The sequence below is a fragment of the Hylaeus volcanicus genome, chromosome 6, assembly GCF_026283585.1.
Source record: "Hylaeus volcanicus isolate JK05 chromosome 6, UHH_iyHylVolc1.0_haploid, whole genome shotgun sequence".
In the NCBI taxonomy this organism is placed as follows: domain Eukaryota; kingdom Metazoa; phylum Arthropoda; class Insecta; order Hymenoptera; family Colletidae; genus Hylaeus; species Hylaeus volcanicus.
In genome coordinates this window covers 13,420,880-13,433,773 of record NC_071981.1, presented here as the reverse complement: position 1 = coordinate 13,433,773, position 12,894 = coordinate 13,420,880, and the positions used below count along the sequence as shown (strand labels likewise).

Genomic DNA, 12,894 nt, shown 5'->3' with positions numbered 1-12,894 from the left:
ATTTCGTGTAAATTAAATAATCATGTGCAAATAACAATATGCAAAGTGTAAATGGAATGCATATAGTATTAGTATATATATCACGCATAAATGAAAATCAAATAGATTTCATTTCTGCCATAAGCTCTTCTAAGCTAGGACCAGATTCGGATATTTGATTCAAATCGACCGAATGAGATGGTACACTATAGGATCCCTTCACATCCGTTAATGGTGGATGTTCCATTTCATCTTGATCTTGCTCGTCAACGAGCGATATTCCTGTTGCAAAATAATACAGTTTAAATGGAAAATCGGAAATTTGAAATATGGTGCTTGTATCCTCGACGTACCCCATTCATTATCCTCGTGCAAAGGTTTATCTTCAACGATTTCTTCTACTTTTTCCTGGGGTTTTGGTTTTGCCGCGTATTCTTGCTGACGTTCCCTACAATATCTGTCCTCACAGTTTGGATTTGGTCTCAATATCATTTTAGGAAAGAAATCTTGCATAGCATTGTAGCCCAAGTAATAGGATACATCGCCAAAATTTAGAAGATATTTCAGAGCATTTTGGACTAAAAAACCAGCTACAATTCCCATGGTTGTTGGCAAAGATGCCGCGCATACACCGTCTCGTTTTAAAGTTTTTTCATCTATATTTTCTGCCACTACTAATGGAGGAGCACACTGAAGATAGCACAGATGTTACAAAAATTAATTAAACAGATCAAAGTTCTACAAATATTTCGACTACGATTTTTATTCACCGCAAAGCAAGCTGTTTCTCCAGGAATAATAAATTGAATATGACCGGAAACAGCATTTTCAGAGACTCCACTTTCAAACCATTTCTGATTTAGCTCATTGCAGGCGGTATTAATTGCCATCCGTGCTTCAAAATTATCCACACAACTTAACACTAAATCCACAGGTCCCTTATTTAAACTCGATATACTGAAAATCAAATGAAACATCCATTAGCTTCATAGCTTGTAATACTTGAAACAATAATTTGTTTATACCTTATGGTGTTCATGAAATGATCAAAATGATCCACTGTAGTGATATTATAATTGTGTGTTTCAATGTCTACATCAGGATTAATATCCTGCAGTGTTTTTGCAGCTGCCTCCACTTTACTTTGACCAGCTTGGTATGGTTGAAAGAAAAGTCTATTCATGTTTGCCATTTCTACTTTATCATAATCAAACAGAATCAACTGAAATATGTAATGTTTGTTGTTTAAAAGTTACTGTGATTTTTGAATAAGCGTAAAATGATTACCTTTCCAATTCCACATCTTGTGAGCATTTCTGCAGTTACACTACCAACTCCACCTACTCCAACAATTGCAATTGTCAACTCTCTTATCCTTTCATAGTTGTCTACTATACCCATGCGTTTTAAGGCCATTAACCGACTAGTTAAATAACAATAGCATAATATAAATACTTTGTATTTTGTTTTATACATATGTGATCGAGATATAAAACATTTTATATAAATAAACAACAAAATCACCTGTAAGGATTCGAATCAACCACTTCACTTGACATATGTTCTATCTTTTCTCTGGCAGTTAACGTATCTTTACATTGTTTCTCGAGCAATTTGTTTTCCAGCTCTTTTACTCTTACCCGTAACACTTCTATCTCCTCCATCGTTGAAGTTAAAATTAATTTTCAGAAATAACGCGAGGTAACTATTTATGACAGACGGGTTACCCGCAGATTGCGGAGTATGCTTCCGAATGCTTACGAATGTGTGCCACAATCGGTCGCAATAGGTATGTACTTACACACCCTCGGGACGGAGATAAAATTTGTAGAATTGTTAACACAAATACCTTTACGAGTAACGTGTATTTTGTTCAATATGTGTCACCGATTTAATAGGTTTTTAATTAATGTTGCATAATAGAGCACATAACCTATTATTTTCGAGTAATACACCCATTTTCTTCAGTAATCTCTATTTGTGGATTCCTATTATTTTTCAGATTACTAAACGAATATGCAGCTTCAATGACTATACGAAACATTTAACATTCTCGTTAATCTTTATTTTGTAGTACATATATTTGTTTTTTTGTAGTTCTAACAAATTAACCAAAAAGTAGTGATATTAAGAATTTAGATTGTAATGGTTTGAAATAATGTTTAAGTAAAGTTATCTTTGTTTTATAAATGTTCCTTTAGAAGTCTGATGGTTTCCATAGTCCTCTTTGAACATTATATGTTTTTACATGAAACGATAGAAAAGCTGATCTTTCACTCAAAGAACGTATTAATTAATTAATCACGAGTAAAGGGTGAAATCAATAATTAAATAATTCGTTCTTTTAATTAAATTGTATTTCCTTTTTTTAAAATTAATCCTATACAACACTGTTACTTTAGTGTCGTTACAACGTTCTCTTGTGTTGTAAATCGTGTATGTTATCATCGTTACATCGTACATACGCGCAAATGCCTTGTTTTCGCATGAAAGAACAGTTTGTAATTTTTCGTTATCTTGTTTAATAATCGTGTCACTAATTTCGAGGATAAATTTGCGAAAACATTATAAAAATACCATTGTGTGTCTTGCAGTTGATTCAAGCACTTCGTCTCTGGCCCATTCAACATCTTCGACTCTTTCTGTTTAGGTCATCCTTAGCATACTTCAAAAGCTTTAAATTAATTAATTTCGAATTAACAAAAGAGAGGATAAAAACGAAAATTATACATGTAACTCATCGTCAGTACTTTTCAGAAATGTTAAACAATTTTCATTTTAGTTTGAAAGGAGAAAAGTGAATACTTACGTATACACTATACAATAGCAATCTTTCTCCAAAAATTGATTTAGATTTTTAAATGTACCGAAGATGAATCGAAAGATTCGAAATGGTGAACAAATAAACCGGTCGATTTGACTGCAGGACACATAAGTTCTAACACAAGCATCAACCAGCATCGTTAAAAAAACATAAAGTCGTGTAATACACAGCGGTGTCGTCCGTTTTCATTTATTATAATGCTTTCGTAGTTGATGATGAGGTTCAAATCAAAGCATATCCGTGCACTTTGGCTAATTTTATTGTCAATACCTCAACCATGTCAAAATACTTTATTTTACAAGTACTACCGCGTTTATTTCAAAGAATTAATTAAATACAACTGGTTTCTTTTTTTCTCAGTGTAGAAGAGAGAGACAGAAAAACGAGAAGGTTTTGTAAACGATTTCACTATGTCGCTTTGGCATTATAACAACGAGATGATAGAAGAATCGAACGTACACAACATTTGGTACGATGAAAGATTCGGTGCACTTCAACCACCCCCCCCCCCCTCCCCCTCCCACGCCCCATAATACAACCGTTACTTGAATGATAATAAAAAAAAAAGAAGTGAAAAAGAATTAAAAAAAAAAATTGGAAAGACTTGGTGAAAAGCATTATAACGACAGAACGGCGTTACCAGCAATTCTCGTCTACCAACGTCATATTCTGCTTTGAAAAAATATCGCGTAACTCATGACGTTGCAAGATGAAGTACGAAAGTTAAAATTCCGTGTGTAAATATATTAATTAATTATATTAGTGACAATTCATTATTTTAATTGTTGTTTGTTTCATTTTTGTCTTCTCTTGTTCGTTTGTGTTCATTTGCAGATTTAAATAGTAATTACTTCGATAGTTTTTTTTTTTTTGTTGTTTTCCTATAAAACTAAACTAGATTATCGTAAACTTAACGTTATGAACAGGGAGGGTCATCAAACTTGGACAAACAAGTACGTTTGCGCCGTTCTTGCCACATGAAAAAGTACATACCTCGAAATTAAACACGGTTTTTCGTCGCGCGCGTTTTTTCTTTTTTGTTTTGTTTTTTGTTTTTTTTTTTTTTGTTCAAGCGATACACGACGATCGTAAGCAGAATAAATAAAATGTATTTATAGTTTACTTGTGTTACACAGAGTATTCATTTCATTACTGTTTTTTTTTTTTACATCTTTAATATCTATGTAGCGCCGTGTCGCCCCCCCCCCCCCCCCAAGTAAAACTTCTCATTTACCTTTCATTTTTTCACTTATCCTCTGTGTATATGTATATATGTATATATATATATTTTTTACGCGTTATTGAAAAATAAAATATACACACATATATATACATATAAAATCTTAAAGTACACGATAATAAGGCAAAAACGGCGCAGTTGATCGGAATAAGAAGCGAACAGTACTATTTTTTGTTTTTCTTTTTTTTTTTTCCTCTCTTTCAGCCGATAATATTCGAGAACCGCACGCGTCACTCCTCGAAACTGAACTCACACTCCGCTTGAATCGGTTAAACGTATTTGTTGGTGATACGCTAGCGTATATATGTGTACGTACATATATATACATATATGTATACATACGTGTATCGGATTGACCGTGCTTTTTATGCGCAAAAATTTTATACGTATAGGAACTGACGAATTCTTTCGAAACAATAACGAAAGGACATGGTGTACAAGTGGAGTGTGCTCTATTCCTATACATTCATTAAAAGTACGTCTCTTTCACTCTCCCTCTCTCTCTCGTTCGCTCACTATCTCTCTCTCTCTCTCTCTCTCTCACACGTGCGCGCGCGCACGATGAATATCCTTTTTTTTTTCTTCAAATGTACATAATAAATTGGCTTATTCATATATATAAATAATTACACGTTCAATTTGATAAGAAACACATTGGTAATGCTGTATACGAAATCGCGTGCGTGTCGTCGACACGTATCAAGGTTTTTTTTTTTTTTTGGAACGGCGCATCGAGCGTACAATTGTACAGCAAATACATCATGATTCCTTTTTCCCATTTCTTTCTTTATCGGTGTGTAGATATCGTTCGTGTCGGTCAGAGGTGGGCAAAATTTTGCTCGATCATTGTTACAGTTTTGGAATTCGTTTAACGTAAAATATAATTCATCCTACGATCTCTAATTCGAACGTTTAACGTACAATATACCAGGACGAAAAGCAGTTTCGAAATTCGTATTCGGACGAGTAGTTTGCCCATCTCTGGTGTCGGTAGGCTTTTGCTGACGCCAAGTGTTTTTTTTCTTTCTTTTTTTAAGTATTTTTCTTTTAAAATTCTTCTCAAGGTGTCTGTGAATTCTCGATATCGATCGAAGCAATGAAAAGCACGATTCTTAAACGTGGCGAACAGAGAAAAAGAAAAGAAACGAAGCATGATAAACTAGCTAAAAAATTTTAGTCGCGGCTTCGTAACGATATCGTTAAGTTTTCGTCGATTAACGGATGCCTCGTCGAACGTGTCGACGGCATCTATTTACTGGATACATAGGTATTCACAGAGCACAAAGCGTACTTGGCTATAACAAACATTTTATTCAACTATTATTGTATCAGATATAAACGAACATTTGTATCATCGTTAGAAGTACTAAACCGAGCGGCCTAAGGTACATGTTAAGTGTGAGTGTGTATGTATGTATGTGTATATGTATGCGTGTTGTGTTGAAGCACGATCGTGCGAGTTGTGTGCACGGATGCAAATGTACGTGTTAGTTTCTCGCTTTGTATCGTCCTTTTCACTTATGAAGTTTCGCGTGACAACGATCCATCTTTCGAATGACAAAACAATGATCTAATAATCGCATCTGTGTGGATTTACGGGTCTTCCGGCGTTCGTGACATTTAGCAGCAGCGTCAGTAAAAGGATAGTATTACCGTATACAAATCATCGATTACAAAACGGAGAAAAAGAAAAGCAACGGTACAAGGTATCTTTTAATGGCACATGCACACCGGCCAATATGGACGGAGCACGTACTTTGATTCCATAAGTTTCTCGTGTACATCCTGTATCATCGTAAGTTTCTGTTTCATTTCTCTTTTCCTAAAACGTTCCGTCGTACGCTCGACAACGTCCACTCCGGAACACATCGATTACTTCCGACTTCCTCTTCTTCTTAATCATCATCTTCTTCCTCCTCCTTCTTCATCCTTTTGCCACTAAGTCTTTAAACCGTATTGTAGATTACATTTCGATTATATCAGATGCAAAATCTGTTTCATATTTTTTATGTATTTCTTTTTTTTTTTTCGTTTATTCTTAAGTGATTCCCAGGCCGAAGAATAAGGAATGTCTAAAATGTAGAAGTTTATGCATCACGTCGAAATATAATTGCCATTCGCGTAAACTGTGGTCCACCATCGCGCTGTGTACGTTTCCTCTTGGGTTTTCGAGCCGAGGCGGAATGGAAGGGTCAGCCGTTCGCAAATAATGGGTCGAAAATCCTGAATCGTACACGAAGAATGCGAACGACGCGACGTGATGGCGTTCGTGCCAATCCGTGTCCCATTTCCGACGTCCATCATCAGTTTTCTCAGTCCGTTTGTTCCGTGAACCGGTACGCTGCTCGTAGTCACGCCTAGGGATGGGATTAAGCCCCTCGCGCGAGGTGTCGATACCTAAATGAAAATGTTTGATTCATCGTGAAAACTCCTCGCCGTAAAATGGATTACGCACACACCGACTAAACAAAGAAAAGAGAAAGAATATGCCTGTGTTTGAAATGACTGAGCAATTCAAGTCCAGTTGTCGTTTCATCGCGGCTCGTTGTAGACTTGTATAGACAAATTGCGCGCTCTCGAGGGCGCGTTTCACGGCACATTGGAGGACAGAAGTGCTTAGGGTCCTGGTCTCTTCCTGACACGTCGCAAAGAAAGAGAAGAAGATGATTGGAGGATGAAAAGAAGTTTCACGATACCCAGTCAAGATTTTCTTCTATTCCCTCGCCCTCGTTATAGAAATAGACACAACCCACGACTATTCTCTCTCTTGTCTCTTTCGTATCGCCTACGGGCCCCCTCGCAGGACGCGTGGTCTGCCTATATAAGTCTGTCAGTTATACTCGGATCCCGAACGGACATCTTGGAAATTCGTGGGTCCGCCACGCTTTTTCCAAAATGGAATTTGATTGCACAAGAAAATCAGACGCGCGCGCTACACTGTCCATAGTACTAAATATATATTAATTTCTCTATAATATTCACCACTCGTTAGGGAGGAATCAAACATTTTCTCGCAGGTATTGATACTTGGGCGCTTGCGACTTCATCCTGTATACTAGTACCGAGAAGATGGGCCAATCCCTCTAAACGCGAACAATCGTCTCCAAAGTGCAACGATTAGAAGCAAACATTTCACCGAATTAACAAATATATTTAAATGCGAATTTCATGTATTTCATTTTACAGAAACGAATTCGCAGGTGAGTATAAAAAATAAACTGCAAAGGGTACATATTCTTATGTTTTTACGTTGTATCTCTGAAATTATGTAGCTTATTCTTTATTTCCGCCACCGAATTTGCTTCTACAAAATGAAATAAGTTTACTAAATTTACATCTAAATTGTTGCAATTGAATGTCCACTTCTAATTATTGTATTTTTTTTTTTTTTAATCATCAGGGACTGGCCTAAGGATCCGTCGCACGATTGGGCGAGGCATATCGCGGTGCTCTCAATGCGACGACAGATATAAGAAGTAATCGGCAGAGCTTTATACACATTTTATTCGAATTTTACGGATTAATCGACATCAAACGACACAGACTTGAATCGTTTCGATATTTCAAATCAAACATTTGTTTAGTCGCATTTCTAGTCACTATGATCACTCTTGAAACGATCTTCTTATTAATAATAGGAAAAAAAAGAGGGTAAAAAACGTAATAGTTGTCGCGTAATTCGGAAAATTTTGTAGTACATTGTTGTTGTACAGTGAAAAATAAAAGCATACATCACTTGCAAACAAAACAGAAGATCGTTTTGCGTTGTAAGGGCCGTTAATGACATTATCTCGTACATTATCCCTATTGTATTATTATAAACCGCGTTGGCCATTCCATGCCCCCCTAAAATTTCCACGTGTCGGATATAATACCCGACGAGGGACAGTTTGGTAATGGTTTCATTCTATTTTCCCTGTTCGTTTATTTACAGGTGCCTGGAACGACCTCGCGTAAAGCGTAACATAGTTTTTGTTTTTTCTCCTTATTTTTTTTAACTTGTTCGCAATGGAGAAGGTGCCCGACAAATACCTTATTTTAACGATACATTTCAACATAAATTGTGTTTCCACGCTCAACGCTTGAACACTTTACAAGGAGTGGTGCTTGGCCATTGCGAATCAGTTAAAAACAATTTGGACACCGACTCCGGACGATGTCGACAGCCGATATTTTGTTTTCCTTTCATGCATTCAACCGCGTGCCATCCGAATTACGAGTATCCGTAGACATTACGACATAGACACCGACGTTGTTCGCAGCCCCGGTGCGGGCATTTCTTTAGTTCTTTATAAATATCGTAAAATAGAAACTGTGAATCCGAATTATTACGAACTTCACGGATGTTTTTTTTTGTTTTTCATTTTTTTTTAAATCAATACGCATCGTATTCGAGGATGCGAATGAATGTTTATGGCGTTCTCATGGTCGATTCAGCAATACGTGAATGATATGGTTAAATAATTATAAATTGGAAATAGAGGTGGTGACATTACCTGGGCCGTTACTCACCTACAGGTAACGAACCTGTCATGGGAGTAGGTGACGATGATACCATGTTTAACCGACCTTGCTCTTTTACTATTGGATCTAAAAAACAGAGACAACGTGAAATAAATATTAATAAGTTAAGTTCTCCCTTACTCACTTAAAGTTCAAATAATGAATATTTTATTTTTAATATTAAAAGGAAGATTCTCCTAGTGTACTATTATTACATTACATAGATATTACGTTAATTCAAATATTCAATATACTTACAAAAATAAGGATGCTCCATGGCTTCGCGTGCAGTGAGTCTCTCGAAATGGTCATAGCGCAAAAGTTTGTCAAGGAAATCAAGGCTTTCGGCTGACACCAAATGTTGGTTCTCCGAATGCATAAAACGCTCCCAGCGTTTGCGCGAATGTCGGCCTAGAATGTCATTGAAACGTGGATCCAATTCGATGTGATACTTGTCAAGGTACTCGAACAGTTCTTCGGTTCCAAGAACTTTTGCAATTCTAACTAGTTGGTCATAATTATCGTGTCCGTGAAAAAACGGTTCTTTCCTGAATATCATACTTGCAAGCATGCACCCAAGAGACCACATATCTAATGAATAATCGTACATCTAGAACAAGAAAAAATAATGTATTCCATTAATTATATAAATAATGCTCGCGGTAACGTAACATTGAATAGAATAATTACGTACCTGATAATCTACGAGGAGTTCTGGACCTTTAAAATAACGCGAAGCTACTCGTACATTGTATTCTTGACCAGGATGATAAAACTCTGCTAGACCCCAATCGATTAACCGCAACTTTCGATTTTCGTGATCTATCATAACGTTGTGCGGTTTGACGTCCCTATGCATTATTCCCATACTATGACAATAATCCAATGCCTAAGCACAGAAACAAGATGGAATAATGTCGTGTTGTTCATTAACGTTCCGTTACTTCTTATATGGCTATAGATACAAAGTGTTGAGCGTTATCCACGTATTACTTACTTAAAGAAATATTCATGAGTCCGAAAATTTTAAAAATTTCTGAAACTAAGGATTCTTTTATGTTCTTTAATGAACGGAAAGGAATGAACTTATTGCTTTAATAGAAAAATATCACACTCCATTACATTCACACAATGCGATAACGTTTAACCCTTTCTATACTGAATCTATTCAATGCATCAGTCCTATTGAACTTCGCTAACGAGATATGTTATCTATGTACTACTTTGTCACATAGTACAATATTATATAATGAAGAGAAATTATCCAGGTATACAAACAATATTATTAACCCTCTGGATGCCACGCCGATCTTCGCATCGGAACCGGGATCCCACAGAATGACCCGCTGGCGTCCAGAGGATTAAAAAGCTTGAATAAAAAGAAATACAATTTTCAAATGTTAACATATAGATAGAAACTTACAATGCTACTATAAATAAACTGCTAAGTGAACACAAGTTTTTTGCAGTATTGAAAGGGTTAAAAAAACATGGTTCATAAGAGTTAGCATCAAACTGGTATCAATGACAAGAACCTTGTATGAATGAATAAACAATAAATTTACGGGAATTAAATATTTTCGAACTCTTCTTTGAACCTATGATATACACCTACATCTATCGAAATAATAATCTCGAAGTTTCACATTGGACTGATACTTGGTTCCATTGCACTTAACAATACACGCACTTTTAATAACTCGTAGAGGTAGTATCTTATGTCGTAGTCTGTTAGCGTCTGGTATAATTGCTTGAAATCTGTGTTGTTGACGTGCTCAAAGATCAGTGCTGGTGTCCTCGATACCGGATCTTTGACAACTGCTTGAAGTGTAATTATGTTGGTCCCACCTTTAAGGTTTTCTAAGATTTTAATCTCCCTTTTTATCTTCTTCTTTTTTACAGGCTAGAAGTTTAAATTACATGAAAAATATATCTTTGAAACAATTACATAATCTGTGTACATAAAATGTAAGTTATGTTTTCATACCTTTAAAATTTTTACAACACATTTTTCATTACTTGTGACATTAATGGCTTCAAACACTTCACTGTACTTTCCTCTGCCCAATTTTCTCACTAACTGGTAATCATCTTGTTGCCTAAGTAACAAAGAGATGGTCAGAAGCCAGCAAAGCCAGTGAAATAAGTACATGTATGTTAAGTATACACTTACCCCCAATCAACAACATAGGATTCATAGTCCCAGTAATCTCTAGATTTATGTGAATTCACGTCGGTATAAACTCGCGCTCTACTAGGTAATGCCATTCTCTCCGATAAATCACTATTACTATTCGTTTTGTTGATTGCTATGCTTTCACCGTTGTCTATCAAAAAGTTATAAGAGCTAGTTACTTTATGTCCTCCACTCACCCAGTTACGAATGCGCGAGGAAAAAAGTACACCTGAGTCATTAAAAAAATTACATTAAAAAAGAACAGAAGTCATAACACTTAGACGACAGGTGTAGATATGTTCCTACTTTAACCTATTATTGGCAAAGTTGATTATAAACTGACAATATATTCTAAATCAAGATATCTATTTTTCTCATGAATAGCTTTTTTAATTAATAATGTAATGTATATATGTTTTACCATTAATACCATACTACCCAACATATAATTTTACATGTCCTGTTAAGAACATAATATATTTGTGACATGTATCTTTAGCCATCCTGTCGTCTAAATGTTAATGCAACTAAGCAAAGTAGACAATTCTACAATATATACAAATTTATGTTGATCTGACTTAGATGAAATTCTTTAACTATTGCATATTAATGAAGTATTTATTTGAGCATGTGGCCATGATACTTTTTATAAACCTCATAAGATAATGAAAAAATAATGCCATAGTAAAGTAATAATGAAGTCTGCGACGCTTAAGGTTTGTATACTTTCTCTTTCAATTAAATATTGTATGTGTATTATGACATATATTTCGCAAAGATGAGTCATACTACATAATTATATAACAATTGTGCTAAATGTAACGTGTCAAGTTGAAATGATCTATGCTATATTATAATCAATGTTCTTATGTAGAACTAAGTTCTTTGTAGAACTAAAACAATAGAGAGGGAAGCACTTAAATATTTTGGTAACCATTAATCGTATCGGAAATACAAATTGTAAAACATACAGTCTCAAATGTTTCATGAATTTTAAAATACACTATTTATTGGAAGCATCTACACAGCAACGATCAAGATCTAACCGAAATTACAAGTTACATGGTTAGAAAAATCAAAACAACTTTACCAGAAATCACAATGAGATACAGAGTAGAATAACAAAAGGCCGAAGAAATGAGGTCAAAAAACGAGAGATTAATAAACGTTAAAACGTGTTCACTAATTGCAATGAATGAACTGCATATTCCTTAGATGTCTATTGATTGTGAGTTCGTGGAAGACTACCGGTTCGTATCACCAATTTGTGATTATGTCTTCGCGGAAGAACAATTACGTGTACGTAGAAGGGATTTGTATGTAGAAAAAGGTAATATTTTCATCGAAGTGGATAAATCGATGTAAAAATTAATCTGCTATCTGCTGCATGGAATAGAAGCACGCACAAGCACAAGGCACGAACACACATGTACGAGATAAATCACACGCCATCGCGATCAGGAAATTAATGTTGACTTATTTTCGACTCACCTAATACATTCCGAACCCGAATCTTGATTGAATTGACCGCAACAGATCTAGGAATTCGTCGTGAAATCACGCAATCCGCTTACGGGAAACGTGAGGCCGCGCGAACGCGTGAAACTCGAAGATTTTTGCGGGCGGCCGGCTTCTCAAACGAGCGAGGTCCAAGATGGCAGCCAACAACCCGCCACAAAATTTTAATTCTGTAGATTGAAAACTTTCAACCTCCAACCATTCGTGGTGGCTTTGAAAGAAAGCTTATCGCCAATGCTACCTCCTTGGGGCATCAACCAACCATTTAGAAGTGCTGGAGTCAACACATTTTTTATGTTTCTCCAACAATTTCACAAAAACGTTACGATATCAACTCGCATGAAATATATCGACTTGCAAGCAATGTACAGGCTATATACGCTTTGTATATTTCGTGTAAGTAAAGAAATTACAAACTACAAATTTGTGATATCTTCTGTCCACTGTACACTATTTTCATGTAACGAAATTTTTGCCTAGAGAAATATATATAAAGGTGTTTGTGACGACTTCTAATAAAGGCTGTAATTTTTCATTTTTATTGGGGAAATGAAAATAACATTTTAGTAATTATATGTACAATGTAGCATATAAAAACACTTAGTACGTTGACCAATCATAGGTAATTATTACTAGAATTATACAGGGTGTCCC

At 35.6% G+C, this 12,894-nt stretch overlaps 2 protein-coding genes and 1 long non-coding RNA gene across 6 annotated transcripts; 1 reads left to right on the top strand and 2 right to left on the bottom strand.

The window, feature by feature from the left end:
* Positions 1 to 84: 84 nt before the first annotated feature.
* On the bottom strand, positions 85 to 1,765 carry LOC128878912 (ubiquitin-like modifier-activating enzyme 5). The gene is made up of 6 exons (XM_054127581.1): positions 1,504 to 1,765; positions 1,267 to 1,402; positions 1,005 to 1,201; positions 750 to 936; positions 333 to 669; positions 85 to 261 (listed from the first exon to the last, which is right to left on the bottom strand). The coding sequence occupies exons 1-6, from the start codon at positions 1,641 to 1,643 to the stop codon at positions 98 to 100; spliced, it is 1,161 nt and encodes a 386-aa protein (XP_053983556.1). The 5' UTR covers positions 1,644 to 1,765; the 3' UTR covers positions 85 to 97.
* Positions 1,687 to 8,184, top strand: LOC128878923 (uncharacterized). The gene is made up of 2 exons (XR_008457523.1): positions 1,687 to 1,768; positions 7,444 to 8,184. It is a non-coding gene; the product is annotated as an uncharacterized LOC128878923 (long non-coding RNA).
* LOC128878910 (casein kinase II subunit alpha) lies at positions 6,046 to 12,465 on the bottom strand. Of its 4 annotated transcripts, none has more exons than XM_054127577.1 (8): positions 12,214 to 12,465; positions 10,720 to 10,873; positions 10,534 to 10,645; positions 10,237 to 10,449; positions 9,241 to 9,435; positions 8,805 to 9,156; positions 8,556 to 8,633; positions 6,046 to 6,440 (listed from the first exon to the last, which is right to left on the bottom strand). In XM_054127577.1, the coding sequence occupies exons 2-8, from the start codon at positions 10,812 to 10,814 to the stop codon at positions 6,082 to 6,084; spliced, it is 1,404 nt and encodes a 467-aa protein (XP_053983552.1). In that variant the 5' UTR covers positions 10,815 to 10,873; positions 12,214 to 12,465; the 3' UTR covers positions 6,046 to 6,081. The 4 variants fall into 4 exon arrangements, with proteins under 4 accessions (XP_053983552.1, XP_053983551.1, XP_053983554.1 ...); XM_054127576.1 differs by having other exon boundaries at positions 10,720 to 10,951; positions 12,214 to 12,464; XM_054127579.1 differs by having other exon boundaries at positions 6,301 to 6,440; positions 8,540 to 8,633; positions 10,720 to 10,951; positions 12,214 to 12,464.
* Positions 12,466 to 12,894: the final 429 nt, after the last annotated feature.